At 36.5% G+C, this 24,514-nt stretch overlaps 1 protein-coding gene across 2 annotated transcripts in view; it reads right to left on the reverse strand.

Annotated features, from left to right (window-relative positions):
• The window catches only part of chd5 (chromodomain helicase DNA binding protein 5), a 77,299-nt gene that overhangs the window by 17,542 nt on the left and 35,243 nt on the right, over positions 1-24,514 (reverse strand). The window contains exons 12-29 of one of the 2 annotated variants that reach the window (XM_059328534.1): positions 24,359-24,490; positions 20,981-21,089; positions 19,597-19,788; positions 18,823-19,023; positions 17,268-17,405; positions 16,900-17,021; positions 15,885-16,058; positions 14,750-14,891; positions 14,403-14,534; positions 13,861-13,978; positions 12,412-12,536; positions 10,564-10,810; positions 9,458-9,630; positions 7,885-8,059; positions 4,382-4,447; positions 4,140-4,228; positions 2,206-2,339; positions 704-848 (exon numbers count right to left, since the gene is read on the reverse strand). In XM_059328534.1, coding sequence (XP_059184517.1) covers positions 704-848; positions 2,206-2,339; positions 4,140-4,228; positions 4,382-4,447; positions 7,885-8,059; positions 9,458-9,630; positions 10,564-10,810; positions 12,412-12,536; positions 13,861-13,978; positions 14,403-14,534; positions 14,750-14,891; positions 15,885-16,058; positions 16,900-17,021; positions 17,268-17,405; positions 18,823-19,023; positions 19,597-19,788; positions 20,981-21,089; positions 24,359-24,490 — 2,614 coding nt within the window. Of the gene's footprint in view, positions 1-703; positions 849-2,205; positions 2,340-4,139; positions 4,229-4,381; positions 4,469-7,884; positions 8,060-9,457; positions 9,631-10,563; positions 10,811-12,411; positions 12,537-13,860; positions 13,979-14,402; positions 14,535-14,749; positions 14,892-15,884; positions 16,059-16,899; positions 17,022-17,267; positions 17,406-18,822; positions 19,024-19,596; positions 19,789-20,980; positions 21,090-24,358; positions 24,491-24,514 lie in introns of both variants that reach the window. The other variant, XM_059328533.1, reaches the window with a different exon arrangement.

The following is a 24,514-nucleotide window of genomic DNA, read 5'->3' on the forward strand; positions in this document are numbered from 1 at the left end:
AATAACAGAAAGTCATATGATATGATATGTTTCCAACTACTTGGGAACACATTAATTGTTTTTCAAGTATTATTCACTTATTATAAAGCTATCTTACAGTTAATTTATTGGTGTTTTAGTTTTAATTTTTCAAACAAAGTCATATCTATATTTAAAAATGATCAGCATGCTGGTTTGACATAGTGTTTAGCAACCTGAAGGCTATATTCCAACTACTTGGGAACACATTAGTTATTATTAAATTATTATAATGCTTGCAACACTACAGGGACATCCGGTTTACATTGTTGGCTGCTATTGATTGGTTAGTGATATAAATATCTCCTAGGAACCACTTTACATCTAACTAAACTTATTTCTGTTCAGTTTTAATGGTAATATAATAAATCACTAGCTTGCTTAAGTTACTAGAACATAGAAAGGACAAACTTAGATAGCTTAAGAGTTAAAACTCCAGAAACGATTGTTTTTCTTTTCACCAGTGTTTGAGCTACGTGGTAAAACAAAACAAACAAAAGAACAACAAAAATGTGCGGTTTGTATAAAGAATAACAGAGTAAAGGTTTCCCAAAGAATTTGCTTCCCTCTTGCCTGTGTTTGCCTCTGCCTGAGCAGTTTGACCTACTTTCTCTAATCTCACTGTGCTCCGGCACCAGACTTGGTCTTCTGTGTTAAAGATGTCTCTCGGTTGAATAACCATTACCTTTTTCCTGACAAGCGACATGACGCCAATCCTGGTGAGAACATGCTGACGAGACAGCCCCTCTCGTGGGACTCCGTCAGCGAAGGTCTCCGCTCCGTCTGCCCCCGGCTCACATAGATGTCTCATGAACAGAGAGACATAGGCCCTGATTTAACAAAGAGAAAAAAGACAGTGATTCCTCTGTGGTTACCAGCACTAACTCTATATTTAAATGGCACTAGTAGGAGAAGCACTTGTGCCGTTTATGGGATATTCTTAAAATATATAAAAGTACAAATGCTGTTCTAACTGATGCTTTTATTTTGATATTTTGCTTAATTTTTATTTATTTATTATAGTGTCACACTTACACACCCGGAGCTGAGGAAGAAGCCTTAGCAGAAATAGCCTTAACATGGCAAGTATCAAGTCCCTTTTTGAATTTCAGCTGATTGTGTGTGAGTATTGTTTTTACGTTACTGTCAGGAGTACTGCCTATTATTTATTCTTTCTTTTGCAGAGGATTTTGTTCTATTAGAAGGGATTGTTTTTTCAATGATCATAAAATGCTTCTTTTGTTTGTTTGTTGAAAGTTAGCAAAATTTCAATAAATATGCAGTGCTGTGCAAAAGTTTTAGTCAGTTGGGAAAAATGCTGTAAAATAAGAATGCTTTTAAAAATAGAAATGTTAATAGTTTATTTTTATCAATTAACAAAATACAAAGTGAGTAAACAGAAGAAAAATCTAAATCAAATCAATATTTGGTGTGACCACACTTTGTCTTCAAACCAGAATGAATTCTTCAAGGCATTTTTTCACACTTGCCTAAGACTTTTTTGCATAGTATTGTAGTTTCAAAAATGGTAATTAGTATAGTTTTTAGCTGCAATGGTAACACAAGTAGTTGCAGTAGTGGTGGCATGAGATGTAAGAAATATGGAAAAGTAACTGTAGTATTTGTAGTACTGCTAGTCATAAAAATAGCAAGATAATAGCAGGAACGAGGTGTTTAGAGTAATGGTAGTATCAATAGTAAGCAATGGTGATAGCAGTTGTAGTAGAACAATAATAAAGTAGTACTTGTAAGCCCTAATGTAGTTCAGAACTATTACTCCAGTAGTAGTACCGGTACTTGTATTTGCAATATAGTAATCGTAGTAATAATAATATAGCACTGGCAGTAGTATTTGAGTGCAGGTGCTTTACTTTGGAAATAACAAACACAACTCAGGGCTACTTGCTTTCTGAATATATATTTATGTAATGTTTGGCTCCGGTGCGTTGTAAAGTGAAGTAACCCTGAAATTGGAAAGACCAACCTTTGCAAACTTGATATGAGCGTTCTGGAGCTTTGCCCTGGGCTAACCAATTAACTGTGAGGAGTGAATTAAATAGCCTAGAGCTACCTCTTTAACTTGATGGCAGGCAGCCCTCGACTAAAAATTGCACGGTGTGAAAAGAGAATTTTAGTTATAAACAAATAGCACGACTTTCACAGTTTAAGTATATTAGAGGCCTTTACCTGAACTCACGCTCACTCTTCCCTCTCAGGTCTCGAACCAGCCAGTGAGAGTTAAAAGCATCCTGAGGAGGCATGCCCCAGCGCATGATGGCGTTGAGGAAGGCTTTCCTCTGACGGGCGTTGAACCCTAGGACCTTGTAATAAGAAGAAAAACAGCTTTTTTCAAAAAGTGGTGGAAATATATCTGAAAAACTTAGATATGAAGTACAATAAAACATGCATTGAACTACATGGTGTAATACAGTACAGTTAAAGGGGATATATCATGAAAAATTTACTTTTTAAGTCCTTGTGCACATATATTTGTATCTGGAGTGCCTACCAACCCACAAACTGAGAAATTAGGTGACCAAGACAAGTTCTTGTGGGCTGCATTGATCAGAAAACATGGGAGTCAACTAACCAGTCAGATTTGGCTACCCTTATTTTGTCCCCTAACCCTAACCTGTTTAAGCACATGAGAAATATGGCTTTGTGACAGAAAGCTGCCAAAGCTTTAGTAGTAATATAAATATTTAGTATAATATAAATAATATGACCAGTCACAACTTTTAAACACGTTGCTAACATTGTGACACTGTTACATTTAGGCATCAAAACTACTTGTGTAAGGTTACGAAAAGAGGACAGGGTTAGGGTTCTGAAAAAAGATGTCTGTACATAACTTCAGAAAGACACAAATAACTCATCCACTGTCCCTTCCAGGACCTACCTGTCTTCTATACTACCTGTCTGGACACAATTTCATAGGGAAGCTGCAAAACTTCAGTGTATGAGATCATACAAACTCTTCATGAGAGCAGACTGACCCAGGAGACTGGGGTTTATGTCTGGTGAGAAATAAGACTTTCAGATTACTAATTATTTTCTGGTTGTTTTCAGCCACAATGTATAGGTTTAGGCACATACATTACTTGGTTAAAAAAGATCTTAGTTTGGGTTAAAGCAAACCCTTTTATACAGGAACAGAAATCTCTGAAGGTTTAACTTCTACCAGAACTATTTTTCGGGAGAGGGCCTTAAAGGGACAGCTGCTAAAAAAAAAAGAATGTTTCAGACAGATACAGATACAGGTATATTTTGAGGTAAATAATGTGTGTTTAATAACATTAATACTTGTAAACTTTATCCCAAATACAAGTATGACCCTGAAAATGAGAATAATATGTTCTGTTTACTGATGCTGCTTGCTGGCAGTTTCGTATTGTAAAAGTGATAATTTATTGATCCTAACGCTGTACTTGCCTGCCCCGGTCTACAGAGTGGTGAGCAATGCCACAGATCAGAGATCAGCTGCGGGGCAGTGATGCTCTCTGACATGTTTAGAGACACACTCTCTGAATTTGTTTTGGTGCCTCTTATCCATAATTTCCCCCTTATTAGGCACAATTTACAGTATTAAGATTTATCAGCTTGCCTGCAATGTTGTGCTGCCTGAAATGTGACTGAAAACCTTCATTATATAGCCATCCTCTGCACACTGTCATCAGCAACACCAACAGACTGAAAAACTCCTTTGTCCCCTGTGACATTAAACTGTACAACACCACACTAGGTGGTGGCAAAGGAGGACAGAGGTCGGGATGAGCACCAGGCCTGACCCACTACACAACATTAACCACAACATGGCTGCTTCATACACTCTCATACACTCATACACTAATTTTGCACTGTTAATGCACTCCCTCGAGTAAATATCGTACAGTATTTCCTTGTGTTTATATTTTTATTGTCTCTTACATTTTCAAATTTTGCACATTTATACTAGTTTTTAACTTTCTTCTATTCTATTTTATTGTATTGGTGTCTATCTATCTATCTATCTATCTATCTATCTATCTATCTATCTATCTATCTATCTATCTATCTATCTATCTATCTTATTTAGGATGCATAGGATATTCTGTGACGGACCTGCAGCTTGCAATTCATACCTCAATACTGCCCCCAACTCGTGCCAGTAAGGGTGGCAGAGGTTTGTCTTTCTCATTCTTCATCTGCCGACGAGACTGTCTGCGTCCGCCTGCAGAAAATGAAACAAAATGCATTGCTATAAGGGCCTTTATATAAAAAATGGTTTGTGTGAAGAAGTATCTCTATAGAGTGAGTTGTGCCACATCTAAAGAGAATAATAGATTTTATGAAGGTAATGGTGACTTTTTTTTGTGCTGCGTACCTTCAGGCCTCTCCTCGAAATCTTCGTCCTCGTCCTCGGACCCCACAGAGTACTCCGATTGATTGTCTGAAAGATCATCCTGCCACTCTGAGCCACACATCAAAGAGAAACAGTACATTGCATTCGCTTCCATTGGTGGCCACCTGGGGGCGCCATGGCACTGCAGATTACTACAGACCACTACAGCTTGGCATGCACATATTGTAGCACTTCTGTCCTCTGGAAGTGAGGTGAGGGGTGACTACTCAGCCAGACAATCACTTTAAACTCAGAGTGTACTCGGAGCCGTGATGGGCTTTGAAATCTTTGCACTCTCATCGTCAACTGCTGTTGAACCGGCCACTCTTAAAAAGTACAACTACAGGATGTATGCTGCTGCAATAGACAAGAAACTGTTGAACTTTGAAAAGGAAGTGCTTCAAAACCCACTAAGGAGGCTATGCATGAGATACAAGAGAGCTTTAGGCCAGTATAACACACTCTTTGGTGGATTTAATGGAGGTCAACAGCTCTTGTTGAGACTTACAACCTAAGAGGATTTAATAAACATGGAGATTAATTTCTGCACCGTTCTTGCCTGAACTGATACTCCCAAATTATTCTGTGTTAAGATAATGTCACCTTGATAACTCACTGATGAAGTTAAGCACGTGGAGGAGCACTGTTGTGAATTAGCTGATTGGGTTGTTGTTAGGTGGATATGAGAGTGGATCATATATTACAACAGGGCTGTTGACCTGCACTACAGCCAGCAGAGAGGGTCTTACACCGGCCTGCACACTGTTATTATGAACCAAATACAGGGACATACTGTCCATAGCAGCAGTTCTCTCATGATGTGACTCACATGATCATAGAGGTGGATCCATAGTAGATTTGTAAAGGCCGATAAAATGAAGATAGATTGGGGAAAGAAATGCTAATAGCCAATTAATCAGCTGATAAAATAATAAATCAGCTGTTCCCCTGGACTGCAAAGGTTCAGCACACATTCCTTAACCGTATCATCACAACAATGGGCCTCATGCAAGAACATTTTTGTATTCTCATCTTAACTTTCTCTTAATTAGTTACAATTTCTACAGGATTTTCAAACTCAAAATTAATTTAAAGCAATGAAATGATCAATACATTAGTGAAACGTGAAAGCGCTATATAAATCTGATCAATAATAATAATGATAATTATTATTATTATTAATAATAATAATAACAACTATTATTATTATTGTTATTATTATTATTATTGTTATTAATAATAATAATAATAATAATAGGCTTTATTATTATTGTTGTTTTTATTATTATTATTATTATTATTATTATTATTACTATTATCATTATTATTATCATTATTATCATTATTGTAAATATAAAACCTGCACATCTGCAACAGGTGTGTACCACTTTACCAAATCGTGTTTCTGCCTAAAAGAAAATGCAAGAAAGTTGGTGAATTCTGCAAGTTCTCTTCAGTCATTTGTACCACTTGTACAAGAATCTGTTTGCATGAGTGGTTCATGCATGAGGCCCAAAGTCTTTCCATGGAGTTGAAAAAATGATCTCTGATGTAGTCTACGTTTAAAACATCTGTGTGCCAACACTCCTCTCCCCTTTTGTGAGCTCCAAGTTTGAGTGACTTGTCTGTTTTTTTAGATTATTACCAGGAGTTAATCACTTAGGAACACAGGTATTTTCAGCAAAATGAGCTTCCAAATTGATCAAATATGGCTGAAATGTGTGCTAGGCTTGCACATAGGCTTTTCTTCAGCTTTATTAAAAAATGGTAAGAGATACAGAGTGACATGGGGAGACAGAGGGGAAGACATGCAGGAAAGGGCTCCGAGTGCTGTGCTGCAAGGACTAAACCTTTATGGTATGCACTCTATCAGTAAGCCAGCTTTCATATACAGTCATGGAAAAAAATATTAATTTAAGAGCTGATATCTAGCCATTTTCCGTGGTTTTCTTGATAATGATATTGGTTATTATCAAGAAACCATGGAAAATGGTTTGGAAAAAAAAAAAAAAAAACTCTTATAAGCTTTTTTTGTTGTCATCAATATCTTTGTCCAACAAATGCACCTTTAGTTGTACCAGGCATTAAAATGAACAAGAAATTGAAGAAAAAAGGTGGTCTAATAATTTTTTCCATGACTGTATGCTTAGCCAAATTATAGTGAGCATGCTTTCTAGCTAAATAGGGACGGCATGCTTTCAGCAGAGCAGTACCTTCAAAAGCATTTATGATGCAATACTATAACATGTATACCAATATGTACAGTACTATGCAAAAGTCTTAGGCATGTGTGAAATAATGCCATGAAAAATTTATGCTGGTTTGAAGGCAAAGGGTGGTCACTCCAAATATTGATCTGACTTAGATTTTTCTTCTGTTCACTCACTTTGCATTTTGTTTATTGATAGAAATAAACTACAAACATTTTATATTTTTTGAAAGCATTCTTATTTTACAGCATTTTTTCCCACATCTACCTAAGACTTTTGCACAGTACTGTAGATATATATATATATATATATATATATATAGAATATGGACATTATGTCCACAACTTACTGATAAATATGTCTTATGTAAACTTTGCTTTAAATATAAATTCTCTCAGGTACACATTGTGTATGGAGACCACAAGCAAAACGGTGATATACGTCTTTGCATGACAGGTGGAGGCTGCATGTCTGTCGGCCTTATCTACTGATAACGACAGTTTATAAAATATCCGGATTCAACGGTCGTTCTTTAATGATCACAACAACAAACTGTCCCGTTTATTGCACATGAGATGAATTGTCCCCAGCTAAATGTGCCTTTGTTATGGCAGCAGGCTGAGGTGACAGATTTGAGTGATCTCTGAAGCTTTCCTATTTTAAAATCCATGAAAAAAAACTTCTATTAAGGAGAAACGATTCAGTGCATAACTGTGTAACTTTCATGCTCGGCTCAGAGAAATATATTAAGCAGAGCAGACAGAGTGTTCAGATGATCTGTTTAGATGATTGGTTAGGTAATGTGTGTTTCCTTAATGGGCAACAGCTCCCAGAATGCCATTCAAAACACAGCATTGAGTATTGACGGATGGAGGCAGTAACACACCTCCCGGCAGCTAAACTGCTGGAAAAGACAATAAACAGATCCATACGCCAAATAGGAGCCAATTTAAGGGTTTATTTATAACATAATATCTCTTCTTTCTTTTTAAAAATATGCTTTTGGCTCGGCTGCCACCTGTCCGCAAGCCAGCTGATAAGCAGAATGCTAAGAAGCCAAAAATCTTGTTTCTCCTGCATTCTGCATCCCATGTTTTAATATACGGAGGAATGCCAAATCCTGGCACCAACACGTCAAATTAAAAGTGGTAATAATAAAACATGGCTGCAGCCAAAAAAATATCTTTTAATATTAAAAGTTAACATGTTTAAAATGAGTCTCGGTGAAGGTGTAATGACACGCAGACATGTGATTCCTGAGAGATAAGCGCCTACCTTGGTCCTCCTGCGTGGTGTCGTTGTAGTTGACCTGCTTGCGGATGCGTTTGCCTTTGCCGAGGTTGCGGGCCAGATCCTCCTGCTGCTGCTCGTAGTGGTGGCGAAGGAGTTTCTCCCAGTAGTCAGGATCCACGTTCTCCTCCTGCTTGATGATCTCCCGCTCCACCTCCTCCTGCAGGTGGACACATACAGGCAAATAGTGAGATTAATAATGACTTTTCCGAATAAAAACAGAGTAAAGATACTAAATAAATCACTGTATGTCAATGGCAAAAGCAAAACTACCTATGTAGAAAAAAAAGCTTAAATCAGTTGCACAAGAAGTATTGGGAGGGCTGCTTTTAAAACGTATTCCCCTACAGGTTACTGAATAATTGGCCTAAAATGTAATTTAAAATATATTCTAAATACCTTGTCTGACTTGTGGAATATTTTTAAATCATCTTGCTGAGCTAATTTGTCTGGGTCTTTATATTATTTCCATCCAAAAACACATTCCTGACAATCCTCCTGGCTGTGCATCTCCTCTGCCGTTGTCGTGTGGCAGATTGTTGCACTCTTAAAAATAAATGTGTTCATGGAAAATGCATGCCTTATATGAATTCTAGACGTCTGCCAAGCCTGTGTCCTATCCCCCAATGTTAACAAAAGCAAAAAATAATTTATGTTTTCAAAAATGTAATGGGTTCTTCCTCAGCCAAAGTTACACCCTTCCACCAAGTTTCATGAAAATTGGGCCAGAAGTTTTTCCATAATCCTGTTGACAAACAAACCTACTTACAAATGGGAACAGAAACATAACCTCTGTGGCGTATGGAATAAAATAATCCCTAATAATTGTATTTCTATTGAGAACATCACCAATTCAAACTGTAACTGTAACAGAATACAGTTTCTAATATTTTGTATTTAAAATGTTTAATCTCATTACTTATATTCTGTTACTGTTACTCCCCACCCTGGGCATCATAAACTACATAATATGGTCTTAAAATTTTTCAACACAATTATTTTATACAGATACATAATCAGATCATAATCTTTTATTATTTCCCTGTATGCCTGTATGTGTTAAAAGTTGCCTTGCACCTTGTGTACCAATATTTCTTTGTATAACTGTGTTTTAATGTGCCGACACCAAGTTACAAGGCTACAAGGCAACAAGGCTCAGGTTCCTGCAGGACCGATTGTGAATTAGAAGTACCCTGTGAGTTTCTTCATTATAACCAAACAATTCTTTCATTACATTTGCTTTTACACACAATCTGTGTATCCTAAAGACCTTACAAGCATTTTCTGCACCATTAAGCGTTCAAAATCCTTTAAAAACCTTTTTTTAAAGGTCCAATGTTGCTTTTTACACTGTCCCGGCTCTCTAATTTCAGCAAAACCATGTCTTATATTGTGTAATCTTGTTCTTTAAGTTATCATACGGTAAACTCTGCGAGTCAAATAACCATCAAATGAGATCTCTCGCCTGCTATTGTGCAACATAATGGTGTTCTTTTTTTATTAGTGTGAGTCCCCTCATCCTGATTTATCAGATTAAAGAACATTGTTATATTCTCACCTCTCCATCTTCTTCTTTCACCACATACTGAGCCACCTTGAAGGAGCTCAGGTACTCGTTCATGTTCTGGATCTCCGTGTCTTCGGTGGCGTCCTGACTGCGGTCCAGCAGCTTGGAGATAGCGTCGTCGTCGTAGTGAATCACGTTTCCCTCCTCACCCTCTTTGTTGTCACCTGTTGATGAAAAAGCTCTCAGCTGAGGACTCAAAGGTGCAGACAGAAAGTATGTTTGTCCTTGTCTAAAGTTTTGACCTAAGAAAAAAAGGATTAAACCTAAAAAGAGACTTTTGAATGATTAGACAGCCCAATATTTCTTGCATTCTTTGTATTTTTGTCACTTGTTTTCAAACCCGTAGTGTCTTTTCTGAGATAAGCCGCCTTTTGACTGGTCTCCAGTCTTACTTTAAGTGGCTTAAGTATTTCATGGCATAAAATAAGAATGCTTTTTAAAGAGTAAACCAGCAGTACTCCCACACATTTCAGCACAAACAGAGCAAGAGAGGAATCACGCTTTCTGAATTTGAAAGTGACTGTGACAGACCCTCCTATAAGATTCCCTTATTATTATGATTGTGATTGTGATTATTATTATTATTATATAATATTATAATATAATATATAAGGGTCTGGGGACGACCCAAAAGCTGGACTTATCAATAAATATGAATACATAAAAAACACCTTTAAAAAATCACCTTTTAAAGTAAATAAATAAACAAATAACTTATATACAGAACAATATGAAAAACATGGTTCTAACTATGCCAAAGCTTGAATTTTATATCAACAATTACCAAATAAAACAGTAACCCAGCAGATTGATAGTGTTGCACCCCTCCTGCTTAATTATTATTAATGTAAAAACATTTTTTTACGACAGAAATTGAAACGTATTCTTGAGAAACACAAGAAATAATAAAGTCTGGAGTTGTCTCAACCAAGATCTCATTTGTTTGTTAACAGTTATGTTTTATTATGATATATGCAGAAGTTTGAAGCTTAAAAAAACAAAAAACCTTGCTGCACTGAGTGGAATTATAGAACAAACCAGAAATGTAAAGGGATGTCAGCACACTATAAGAACTAATATGTGATCCTGAGACGTACCCATGGCTCGTGCTGCTTCCATCTCATCCTTGAAAAGCTCCTCAGTGCCAAACTTGAGGATATCGTCCAGTTCTTGTTTGGACATGGAGCCGGTCTTGGAGCCGAGGCCGGGCCGCACCACCAGGTGGGTCAGCATCATCTTCCTCTTCGCCACCTGAGTGATTCGCTCCTCCACTGAGCCTCGCGTCACGAAGCGGTAGATCATCACCTTCCTGTTTTGGCCGATACGATGAGCTCTGCTAAAAGCCTGGAAGAGTGGAAAGAAAGGAGCAGTTAGAGGTGACGGCACAGAGGTGAAGACAAGCATTCACACAAATACGACTAAAATCTGCTGGTTAAAAGCTACCATAAAGCAGTATGGGGTTACTTATTATGCAGTAAAAAAGAAAAGGTTTGAGACCAAAACTATCAATACAAAATGTTTCATTACAAGTAAAATAAATTGGTGATTTAAAATGTCTACTACCCCCCACTTTCTCCTGCACTGGACTCAAGTGAAACATTGAACACTGCACACATTTTTTCCTCTAACTCTCTTATTTCTACTTAAATTAAAGTTGTTTATTTTTATTATTATTATTATTATTTATTTTGTATATTTTTTGTACGTTGCAGTATTTAGTGAAAGCCTTGTTCTACTTGTACCAGTTCTTGTAGAACCGACGCTTGCACTTGTCACTGACGTGCTCAGCGAAGATGGTCTTGAAGGAACGCAGGCCGCCGGGGGTGTTGACGTAACGTAATAATATACAAAAAAAATTATACAAAAATATGTACAAAACGTAAAGTATTGTGTAGAATTATTTTATATTTATTTGATTTTTTTCAATAACTCTCTTATTCCTGGTTAAATTAAATTATTTAATTGTATTATTATTATTATTATTATTATTATTATTGTTATTATTTCTAATTGTTTGCAGACATTTCCTGGGCTCGTCCTTTATTCATCCCTACCTTTTTTCTTTTCCTTTCTGTCTCTCGCTTACCATATAAACTTTTCCCAAGACTGATGACACACACACACACACACACACACACACACACACACAAACACACACACACACACACACACACACACACACACACACACACACACAAAATATATATATACTAGATATTCCATGGAAAAATAAATATAAGACTGTATGTCTGTTATTTTAGTTTTTAATTCAATTTTCATTTTTTTCTTTTCTTTCAAAAATAAGGATATATATATACTTTACTGCCACTTTCCTATGCTTGCACTACCAGTTTTGGATACCATTAGTGGATGTAGTGTTTCTAAGTTTAATTTTCTTTTTTAAAATTTATTTTATCTATATTTTATTTCATTGTATTATTCTATTCTATTCTTATTATCTTTATCTCTTATAGTCTGTACTTGTGCTGCTGCAACACCTGAATTTCCCCCCATACGGATCAGCAAAGGAACATCTTATCTCATCGTATTATTGTGGATTAAAAATTTTTCCAAATCCAAAAAGTTTTGCTTGTTGATGTGAATATGGCGGGTTGGACTGAAGCTGAAAGATGTACTACACGTCTCTGCTGGCTCGTCTCGATCAGAGGAAGAAGTCCACAGAGAAGACAGAGCGGGACAACGTGGCCAAGTTGTCGCTCCGCATGAAACTACCCAACAGAGATCGAGCTCAAAAGCAAACAAAACTTTTGGGATTTGCACCACTACATTTTTAATAATACATTTATTTTACTTGCATTAAAACATTTTTTGGTTGGAACATTAGTAGCTTTGCTCTCAAATCATAATTATTCTCTGCATAAAGACATGCATAATAGTAATCCCATACAACATAAGCATGCAGGTGTTGATGTGAATATCAGTACTTGGATGTCGTTGTGAGGATTCCAGTCGGAGTCGTAGATGATGACAGTGTCTGCGCTGGCGAGGTTGATGCCGAGACCTCCGGCTCGTGTTGACAGCAGGAAGCAGAACTGCTGAGCGCCCGGTGCTGCAACACGAAAAAACAAATACAGAGAGTCGGTTAGGCCTGTCACTTTAACACATTTTTAGGACGATATATTTTCCCAGAAACTATCACAATAAATGATAAAATCATTGCAACGATGTCGTTTTAGTTCTATAACGATATCAGAGCATAATCAGTCCATCCTTTTCCAAAACAATGAAGTTTTAAATCTTGAGAATATTAAACATTGGAATTGAAATGTGGAATAGAAATATTAAAATATCCTAGATAAATAAAATATAAATATATAAACTACAACCAAAACAAATCAAATAAACTTTCAGGCTCTGTAAGCAAAACATTGCAATAAATATATAAACATTATGTATTATATTATTTTATTATTAAAATAACACTTAAACAGCTGGAATGGCTGCAGTTCGTACTGCCTGTCAAACATTTGCAGCATTTCTTTAAACACAACACAAAAAAAGCACAAAAAGTCATGCATGTAAACGACAATATATGGAGTCCAGAAAAAAACGATTAACCATTTTTATATATCGTAACACTGTAAAAAAAAATCGCCTCAAATTTTTTTTTTTTTGCCTAAATCATCTTCTCATGACACCAGCCACCTATGGTAAAATCGCCTACATCCTCAGTTGATCAGATCATGTGATTTTACCTCTTTAAGATCATCACTTCTTTGACAATTTGCCACATTCATAGGCATCAGATAAGAACCCAGTAAAGAAGAGCTAGAGCTAATCAGTTTAGTTTATCAGTGTTTTATTGTTGACACTAATATTGCTAACACTTTATTTTGAAGGTGTCTACATAAGAGTGACATGAGAGTGTCATAAACATGACATGGGATGTGTCATGAACATTAATAACACTTTGAAGTAACATTAATGCTCATGATACTTGTCATGTCATGTTTCTGACAGGCTTGTGTGACTTATGTAGACACCTTCAAAATAAAGTGTTACCATATCTTGCTTAAATCACAAAGGCATGTTCAAAAATTGCCTAAGTCACATTTTATTTCTCTTAAGTTACATCATTTACACACAGTGTTACTATTACTATTACTATACTGATAGCCATCCTTTGTTACATCCTCTTTGAGTGAAATGTCAATAAATGTCATATGTTACACTTTTGATTAAGTTTTTTGTGTTTCCTGCAAAACTTGAAAAAATGAGTTAGGCGATTATTTTAACAGGGTGACGATATGGAACGATACGTTGATATATTAATTATCGTGGCAGGCCTAGAGTCGGTTTGTGTGAGTGAAAGCCGTGCAGCAGAGAAGATGCATTCATACAAAGATAGGTAGAATCTGGATTAACAGACTCACCATTGAAGCGGTCAATGGCCTCCTGCCTTAAGCCTCCAGTAATTCCTCCGTCGATACGTTCATATTTATAACCCTCAAACTCCAGAAAATCCTCAAGCAGATCCAACATCTTTGTCATCTGTATTAAACAAACAAACATGGTTTAATAAGTCAAGTCAAGTCAAAGTTTATTTATAGAGCAAATGTAAAAATGTGCTGTACTGTTATTAAAATACAATAAAAATCATACACAAATATAGTAATAAATAAAAACAATGAAAACAATAAAATACTAAAAAAAACAATTAAAGTAATAATAACAATAATAATAATAATGATAAGTTTAAATAGGTTTATGCAGCTGGGGTCAAACTAAATGAAATAAAGTTTGCACTTTCACTCAAAAGCAATCTTTGATCCGTGATGTCTGGAATATCCGCTGATTTACCACCCACAGCTGACATTGGCTAAAATATGGATGGCTGGATTTTCAGTGTTTCACGGCCACGAATCAATGAAAGTGTTGGCTTGGAGCCCAGACGCAATATTTATTTGTCTATTACCTGAGAGAAAATGAGAACTCTGTGTCCTTCATCTTTGAGTTTCTTCAGCATTTTCTGAAGCAGAGTCAGTTTTCCTGAGGACTTCACCAGTAGGTTGCCATCATACGAGCCGTTGGGTAACACGGGAGCTTCCTGCAGAGACAAAAACAGAAATATATGAATAATTGGTTTAACATCATTAATGGTTTTGAATTTCCAAGGCTACGATTTGTGGCATGAATGTAATCTTGAGTCGAGCAGCTATCTCCGCCTCAGGCTCTCTATTCATGGCATCAACAATCAATTTCCTAATTTTGCACTCAGTCTTTTTAAATATTTATTAACTTTGCTTAAAATTGCTTCCTCACCACAGCAGCCACAGGGAACAGGTAGGGATGGTTGCAGCACTTCTTCAGGTCCATCATAATGTTGAGCAGGGACACTTGGTTCCCTCCGCCTTTAGAGTTCAGAGCCTCAAAATTCCGCGTCAAAATAAACTTGTAATATTTCCTGCAGGTCAGAAAATCAGTTTGGATCAGGAGAAGAATTTAAAAAATCACCCATCATTTTAGCAAAGAAACTGTTTGAAGCTGGATGTTGTGATTAAAAGTCTGGTAGTGCACGCAGTGTTCTAACTGTAAAGTGGAGATTACAAGCATCATCTGAAACTTTATTGCATTTCAGGCTTTAACAATTGCTTAATAATAACTGCTGTATCTGTTATCTGTATCTTTATGTATCTGTTATTAAGTCACGATATTGTATTGAAAAGTGTTTGGAACTCAACCTGACTGAGCTGTCTCTATTACTGGGTTTAGGAATGTTGATTGACAGATTTAAAGGTTTTACTAGTCAGAAATACGTAACTTGATACAATAAAAAGTCTAATTAATGTCAAAAAAATATTCAAAAACCTGCCAAAATGGTTCGTTTGTTATTTAATGGTTGAGGCAGTGAAACTAATGTCATTAAAATTGACTATTTGTAATGAAATTAACAAACATTTTGATCATTCATTGTGGTTAATATGATACATTTAATGTAATTTCATTAGATATATGCTGAAATACTGAAATAATTGTATACATATATATACATATACACACATACATATATATACACACATACATATATATATATATATATACATTTTTTTTTCAACAAAAAAGGCTTTAAAAAATGTCCAATGTATTTTTCTTTGTGAGGAAATCAAATGGTTAAGCCTTCACAACATGTAACATGAAATTATATAATATAATATGTAAATAATAATATCAAATGTGTCTAAATCAGGCCGATAAAAACAAATTAACAACAACATTATTATGGTTTCCCTTTTTAGAATTTATATTATAATTTTGAAAGTGTTAATGTAAGTTACATGATTGTTTTTAACCTGTTTTATGAGTAAAGGACAGTTAATATATAATCAGGTAAAACAGACAGCAGGAACACACAGTGTCACCTCCTTTTAAAACTACTTCTTGTTTTCCCGCTGCTTACTTCTGCATAGGGCTGAGCTCCACTCTGACAATCAACTCTGTCTTTGCAGGCATGTTCTTGAAGACGTCGGCCTTCAGCCTTCGGAGCATGTGAGGGCCGAGCAGGTCGTGGAGCTTCTTGATCTGGTCCTCCTTGGAGATATCAGCAAACTCCTCCAGGAAGCCTTCAAGGTTACTGCATGGTTCAAACGGAGAAGAGTTCAATAATAAAAAAAATCAGGCTGCAGAAGAAGAAAACATGACCTCTTACTTTTTAGGTTTTGCTGACTGCATTTTAATTTGTGTTGAATTCAAATCATGCAATCACAAGATCTGTCTAAGGTTGGATATATTTGATGCATCAGATTGGAGATACTGCACTGCAAAAAAGCCAACCTGTTCTTTTTTGCCTAAAACAGTGATTTAAGTTGGTAAAACTTGGAAATATAAATTATTGATATTTAGGGCAATAATGTAAGTTAGCACAACAAAGGAAGCCAGTTGTATGCTCAAAAACAAGTTTGTGAGTTGTTACTTATATCTTTAAGTTGGGGTTCACAACAAGGGACAATAGTTCTGCTAACTCTTATTTCTTTGTTGTGAAATGCGGGAAAGCGGTGAAATTCATTAGCGAAAGCTAGCGGCTAACTGATGCTAGCGGCGCTGCTTGTTACAGCTACAAGAGTAGCCATTAGCGTATCAATGCTAACTCAAAATTGTGGTCACAACATTAGCTGACATTTCATAGCGGCGTTACAATCACTTCAGCACATTGCAGAAGTAAGGATTAAAAGTAATTAAAATTGTAAATTAGAACAACTTACAGTTGAGTTGACAAAAATCTGAATTTAGAGTTGAGCAAACTCAAAAACAAAACTTAAAATATTTAGTTTAATTGTCCAACTTAAAATTTTATCGAAGTTTGTTGCCTTGAAATTTTGAGTTCACCCAACTTTTCTTTTTTTGCAGTGTGGTGAGATGTAGAAGGGAAGAAAGACGGGGGGATTTTAAAGATGGACAGAAGAGAGGAGTCTTACTTGAAGCGCTCTGGGGTGAGGAAGTTAAGCAGGTGGAAAAGCTCCTCCAAGTTGTTCTGGAGAGGAGTCCCAGTGAGCAGCAGCTTGTAGTAGATCTTATACCCGTTGAGGATTCTGAAAAACTACACAAGACACATTGTACCAGATACGACACTCGTATCTCAAATAAGAAAGCGATGACGCATGTAAGACTTCCTGCATATCAAACTCCAAACTCACCTATAAGACTTTTTATTTCATGCACAAACATTTCCTTCTCATATCTGCCCGTGTTCCTGCTCCTTTCCTGTTTTTTTGTGATAATATCCATGCGGTTTCTGAGAACAGGCTGCTCCCAGTGCCAGCAACTCTTTTTTGTTTTTTTTTACCTTTGATTGGTTGTTCTTCAGTCTGTGGGCCTCGTCCACCACCAGGCAGGCCCAAGTGATGGAGCCCAGTATGGCCTGATCGATAGTGATCAGCTCGTAGGATGTGAGCAGCACGTGGAACTTGATTGGCGTGTCTTTCTGCAGGGGAAGAACAGCAAAATACATCTTATAGAACATACAGTTATGGAAAAAATGATTAGACCACCCTTGTTTTCTCTAATATCGTGTTCATTTTATTTAAGAGTTGATATCTAGATATTTAACATGATTTTCTTGATAATGATTTTGGTTATTATCAAGAAAACCATGGAAAATTGTTACAAGAAAACAAGAAATTGAAGAAAACAATGGACTAATATTTTTTGCATGACTGTATATGTGGTGTACCACTGCAGTCTACATGTTGAAGTATCCCTGAGCTTCTGAGATTCTTTCCATTCTCGAGATCTTTTTGGTGCTTTCTGTTCCATTTGCCCGTACCGAATTGGGTAAAAGGCCCGGAAACTAACAGAGTTAATATCACTGAGCACTTTTACATCTAAAGTGAAAGAACTTGAGGCCAACTCTTTTTCATAATCTGTTTGTAAATGTAATCATTTTTGCTTTTTTGTTCATCCTTAGTTTGTGTTTTAACTATGTCATTTTCTAACTGTTTTGTCCTTGCTGCTGCCTACCTTGGCCAGATCTCCCTTAATATAAAGAGGTTCTTAATAGAACTGAATTCTGAATAGAGGATATAATATAATAAAAAATTAGAACTTAAATTATAAGGTCATGATTTGATTCAGTTTTCAATTTAACCTTATTTATTAGCTCTGCAGGCTATGCAATTGGTAGAGGTTTTGAGTCATGATTAATAACTGTGGAGTAATTTCACAGTCTGGTATTAGTACTTTACTTCAGTAAAGGATTTGAATACTTCTTAGCCCACTGCCTGCGAATCAGGTGCATTATTTTTTGTAAGAAAAGTAGAATGAGAAGACATAGTTTTATGGAATATACAGTACCACACTAAGGCTATTATGGTCACATTTAAATAACTAGACTTAGAAATACTTTATTGTCATTCAGTTGTACACAGAAATATGCACATTAAACAAAATTCTGATGCATTGGCCCACAGTACTCTGGGATGTAGGATAAATAAAGCATACATAAAATGATTTAATGCAGCGGCATGCTACTGGTAAGTTAACTATAGTTTGTTGTGTCACTTTGCAGAGTTGTTGTTTATTTTCTCTCTACATTTGCAGGTAAGCAGGAGCACTGGCAGGCAGGGCATTGATCCTGCTTTTGATTTAGATGCTCCAAATTGGCAGTTCATTTCAATCCATTTCTTTTAATATTGAAATTATGACACCCCTAGTAATTGCTTGCTATACTTTATGCTCATATCAAGTTGCATGAAGCAGTAAAAATGCATTTTTTGTAGCTGGATATTCAGGTTTTCAGTGTCAGGTTGGATGTTAACCAGCCAAACTCAACCCTCCTTGCAGCTAAAGGTTCAAAGCAAAGTATCTGAATGAGTACTGAAGCTGTGTGTGATGTGAAATACCTTCATACGGAACACCTTGCGTCCCGTTTTAACTGCACTGTCTTCAAAGGTGAACTCGTTCTCCCTGATGATTGCCCTGCTGTCTTTGTCTCCGGTGTACGTCAGCACGTAGAAATCTGGAGCCCACATCTCAAACTCCCTCTCCCAGTTGATGATAGTGGAGAGAGGTGCGCTCACCAAGAAAGGCCCCTTAGAGTGGCCCTGAGAGAGAAACACACGACGAAGCAACTCTCACATCATCACAGGAGAAGAGATATATTATAGATCTTATCATTTACTTGCTCTTATAATCCGATGTTGTACTCCATGTCTACATTTGTACTGTAAGGGTTTTTAACATTGCTCTTAGATGACCAAAATTTGATATACAGTCATGGAAAAAAATATTAGACCACTCTTGTTTTCTTCAATTTCTTGTTCATTTTCATGCCTGCTGCAACTAAAGGTACATTTGTTTGAACAAATATGATAACAACAAAAATAGCTGATAAGTTTAATTTAAGAGCTGATATCTAGACATTTTCCATGGTTTTCTTGATAATAACCAAAATCGTTATCAAGAAAACCATGGAAAATGTCTAGATATCAGCTTTTAAATTAAACTCTTAAGAGCAATTTTTGTTGTTATCAATATATGTGTCCAAACAAATGTACCTTTAGTTGCACCAGGCATTAATATTAACAAGAAATTGAAGAAAAGGGGTGGTCTAATAATTTTTTCCCATATGTTATGTATTCTAGGTATAATAAAAGCAGCTGTTCTTGCACCCTCACCTCCTTATAGAGCGAGTAGAGGAACACTATCGTCTGCACCGTCTTCCCGAGGCCCATCTCGTCAGCCAGGATGGTGTCGGTGCCCTGTGCCCACGAGAACCTCAACCAGTTCAGACCCTCCAGCTGGTACGGGTGCAGTGTCCCCCCAGTGGCGTTAATGTACCACGGCTGGTGCTCAAACTTGATGGTTGGCTGGTGGCATGAGAGTAAAGTAGTATCCCAATTTAAATAGGAATTCCACAAACAGTATAAGAATAACAGTTAAGCACCTTTACTGGTTTATTTGCACTATCTCTGTTTACATCTGACCACATTAGGCCTTCTGCATTTTTTCTATGTCATATATTTCATACACCACTTATACTATACTGTGTATATCTCTGCATATATTTAAATATATTTATTCATGGACTATATATTATACTATACTCTATATTCATTCACTAAAAGAAGGGTGTTATTCCTTCAACCATTACTAAATATAAAGATGGTAATTTTTTAAATAATTATAGTCATTAAGTTAATTATTAATCACTGTTCCAAATTGATAGTTTAGTAACTTTATGAGACTGATTTAAGTGAATTGGCCATATTTTCTCTGTTTCACAGAGTGGTGCCCCAACGAGTGATGACTGAGAGTAAATCAAGTAATCATTTATCATAATTTATTATAATTAATACTTTTTAATCATTTATTACAATTAATAATTATTTATGATAATTCTTAATAATTCTGATAGCCATCCAACCACACTTTTAAACCGTGACATCCACACAAGTGTTGCTCTGGTTCATCGATACATACTTGATATCCTTATGGGAGGGATAGCATTTATGACAACGGCCTTCTATCAACACATTTAACGCCCCGTGCAAGTTATCATTTATTCATAAAAGAGGCATCCTAAATTCCCAACAATACCACTACATGCAACAACTTATTTAACCTATTTAACATGCTAAAATATATTTTCTCCAATGTGCAATATCTATAAAGTGAAAAGTACTTTCAGGAAAACCAACAAACACAAAAAATATATATTAATAATAAATTCCAAATAGCAGAAATGTATGTATATAATGTGCATAGAATGTATGTATATTGTATATGTCTTAAATTTTGTATTCTTATTCTGTTTTTTATATCTATGTGTCTGTATCCAGAGCTGCTGTGACGATTTAATTTCCCCACTGCGGGATTAATGAAGTCATATCTTATCTTATCTTATCTTATCTTATCCTTATATTGCAAAATCATGCTAATTAGTGGAAGAGATTTCCTGTGAAGAGCATTGCCGATACTAATGCTGTCTTGTATTTCCAAAATTTAACAGGCACCTCAAGGATTTCTGTGACTAAAGTGCATTTAAAGATCCAAACTTACATCAATGATGGGCGCGTCAGGAGGGACCTCCCTCTTCGGGTGGTCGTCTTTCAGTTTCTTCCCTTTCCTCACCACCAGGGGACGCTGGTCCTCCCCTAGTATTTGCTCCCTGGGAAATAATTGCAGCAACATGGTGAGCCAAAGAGCTCAAACAGGGACACCACAGACAGAGGACAGGGCAAAGGGGAAACAGCAGCATATGTCTTGTTTATTTTTCAAGGTCTGAGGACTAATTCTACTCGTCCTCATCAAAACACTATTAAAATGATAATTAACCCTCCAAATGACCAGCTGTATATCAATCACCTTGAATTCTTCAGGACCACTTTGTTTTTCCATGCCTTCCTGGTGAGCAGAGAATCCGAAAAAACAACAACAAACTATCACACAACTAGTGCAGTATTAACCCCTAGTCTCCTTTATCCAGTTTTATGCTCAGTTCTTCCCAAAAAATGGATTTCCGCTTATAACTGTAACTCCCTTTGCACTCAAAAATGCCTTTTCTTCTGTTTATGCTTCCCCAAAACACCGGATCTCAACTATACTGACTTACAGTCATGGAAAAAATTATTATGCCACCCTTGTTTTCTTCAATTTCTTGCTCATTTTAATGCCTGGTCCAACTAAAGGTACATTTATTTGGACACATATAATAATAACAACAAAAATAGCTGATAAGAGATTCATTTAAGAGCTGATATGTAGACATTTTCCATGGTTTTCTTGATAATGATTTTGGTTTTTATCAGGAAAACCATGGAAAATGTCTAGATATCAGCTCTTAAATTAAACTCTTATCAGCTATTTTTGTTGTTATCATTATATTTGTCCAAACAAATGTACCTTTAGTTGTACCAGGCATTAAAATGAACAAGAAAATGAAGAAAACAAGGTGGTCTAATATTTTTTTCCATGACTGTATATATGTGAGGTTTGTCACTCACTAGAAAGGTGTTTTTACATTCCTCTACTGACGAAGTGCACTTCCCTTAAAATCTGAGATTTAAATGTACTCTGGGCACCATTTTTAAACATATGGGGGCAAAGTTACGACCCGCACTGCTCTGTGGGTTTGGGTTTGTGAGGTATAGCATGAGGAGCGAGATCGGTTAACCCTACGTAGACTTGTGCGGCTCAGTCAGTTTTTTAATATTTTTCATTCTGCCACTTTACTAATGTTTACCATGCCATGTTGGTATACTTTTTTTCATCACAACCTCACCTATATGACCTGATAACTTTTAAATCAGATATATATAATGGTTTTTTTTTGTTTAAATTTCAAAACATAATCACGCTCAATTAAGAATTTTTAATGTTGCAAATGTATTGCAAATATAACAAATAAGAGATAAAATTAGGATAATATCTAGTTCTATATTTTTATACTAAATATGTTTGGCATTATCTTCGTTTTTACTTATTATCATCAAACAAAAACTGGCATGTAGTTTCAAGCCAGGACTTTCAAGGGAAGTTGACGGCAGGGCACGACACTGCTTCATTTTTAAATAGTGACATCATGAAGAAGTGATGCTTTGCTGCTTTTGTGGACTCCAGAGGGTTAAGGTGAGAATAAGAATATCGGGATAAGCCAATCAGAGGCTGTAAATGAAAGAAGAAACCTTCAGTACAGAGAGCGAACCACTAGCAACTACTTCCACTGTTAGCCGCTGCCAGTTATAAGCAATTTAGGTGCACAACAGACTGCTCATCTCAGTCTGGAGGCTTAAACATGTATGTCTGAATCTCTCAGATGTTTCATAACTAAAGGAGTAAACTGCTCAAAATGCTGACACTACCTCTGCAGTCTGCAAATTGCGAGTCGATGCCAACTCACACTGCTCTTTCCCTGGTCTACCTAGGGCTAGCAGCAGGGGTGGGTGGCTCAGAGGCTAAATCAATGAGGGAGAATGAGTAAAAGTGCTTCCGGCGACGGTTTGTTTGTTTTTTACTTTTTATCTGGGAAAACCATAATAAACTGATCAAAGAATAGTCATAGAGAGCATTTTTACATACATGGTGTCCATAAAGTCTCTTATCAATCTAAAAAAATTATTACAAAGGCAATTGATGAGATATCTTAATCAGATTTGTTGTATGTAGTCAGTCAGTGCGTTTACATGCACAGTTTAATCAAGCTTAAAAATTGATGTTGGCGTCTAATAGGATTTTTGTCCTTGTCCTGGTTTACATGCAACTGAGAAAATCGAATGACTGACGGGAACGTGTCCTCCTCCTCAACACTGGGGGGCGATATGCGTCGTTTCAGCGGGTTAATATGGCGCCCTTTCCGGTTGACCTCAGTTCGACACTTTGTGCTGTCGCTACTAACCGGCGACCAGCTAATGTGACCAGCTAATGCGACCAGCTTTCTTGGATGTTTTTGTTCCAGGGTCATACGCCAGCGCAGGGGTGGAGCATCCAGAGCATGCGCACATGTGTTGTCTTGTCATACATGCCGGCGAAAACTGTATTCCAATCGCATTATCTGGGTGTCTTGATCAGAGTTGGAGAACTCCATTATCAGTCGGACTAACACGTTTACATGCACTTCAGTTGTCCAGCTACAGTCAGATTAAGGCAATAATTTGTTTTTTTTCAAGTGTGATGTACTGAGTGGTCAAAGTTTTTTAATCACACTGCATTTGTGTATTTTTGGTACCATATTGATGAAATAGGTTGTGGTAAATGAACCCCTACTCTTCAAGAGAAAACACAATATGCATCATGGTTTATTGAAGCAAAAAAATCTTTCTGTGGGCTTATATTAAAGATATTGTGAATTTAACAGAGACATCACTGACCTAAGGAAAAACATCACTGAGGCCATTACGACCATTGATGAGGCTGTTCTACAGCGAACATGACAAGAAATCGAGTACTGTCTTGATGTGCTTCATGCAACTAATGGTGCCCATGTAGAGGTGTATTAAATGAGGCAAAAAAAAACTTCAATATGCTCTTCATTTTGTAATAATAATAATAATTTTAATAATTTTCATTTGCTTTTGTAATAAATGTTTTAAGTTGTAAAGAGACTTTATGGACACCTTGTACTTTAAAACTTATCTGGAGGGAGACAAAAGAACACTTCTGCAACTATTGTGCAACTACCTATGCAAGTTTGCCTGCAATCTTGAAACTGGTATGCGGAGATGTTTGAAATAGTATGATTTTACCAAAAAATGCATGAGTTTGGGAGTCACTGAGCATACAACTGGACAAATGAGACTTATATTGCACGAGTCATGTGAGAATTTGTAAACTGGTGCTTTGACGTAGTTTTACTGCTGTTAAAAGCTGCCTGCATCTACTCTAAATCATCAGGGATTTAAAATAAAGTATTAATTTAATTACAGCTATGGATCAACCAACCTGTGGTCCCAGTAAGAAGCTTTGTGACCGTCGTATTCCGGTACGTCAAAGTCGTCCACCTCCCAGGTGCACTGGTCGTAGGGAATGTCTCTCCACTTGATCAGGTAATGAACATCGCCATCCTTATCAAAACTGCAGCAGAGCACAGACATGAAG

The sequence above is a fragment of the Centropristis striata genome, chromosome 3 (genome assembly GCF_030273125.1).
Source record: "Centropristis striata isolate RG_2023a ecotype Rhode Island chromosome 3, C.striata_1.0, whole genome shotgun sequence".
Taxonomy (NCBI): Eukaryota; Metazoa; Chordata; class Actinopteri; order Perciformes; family Serranidae; genus Centropristis; species Centropristis striata.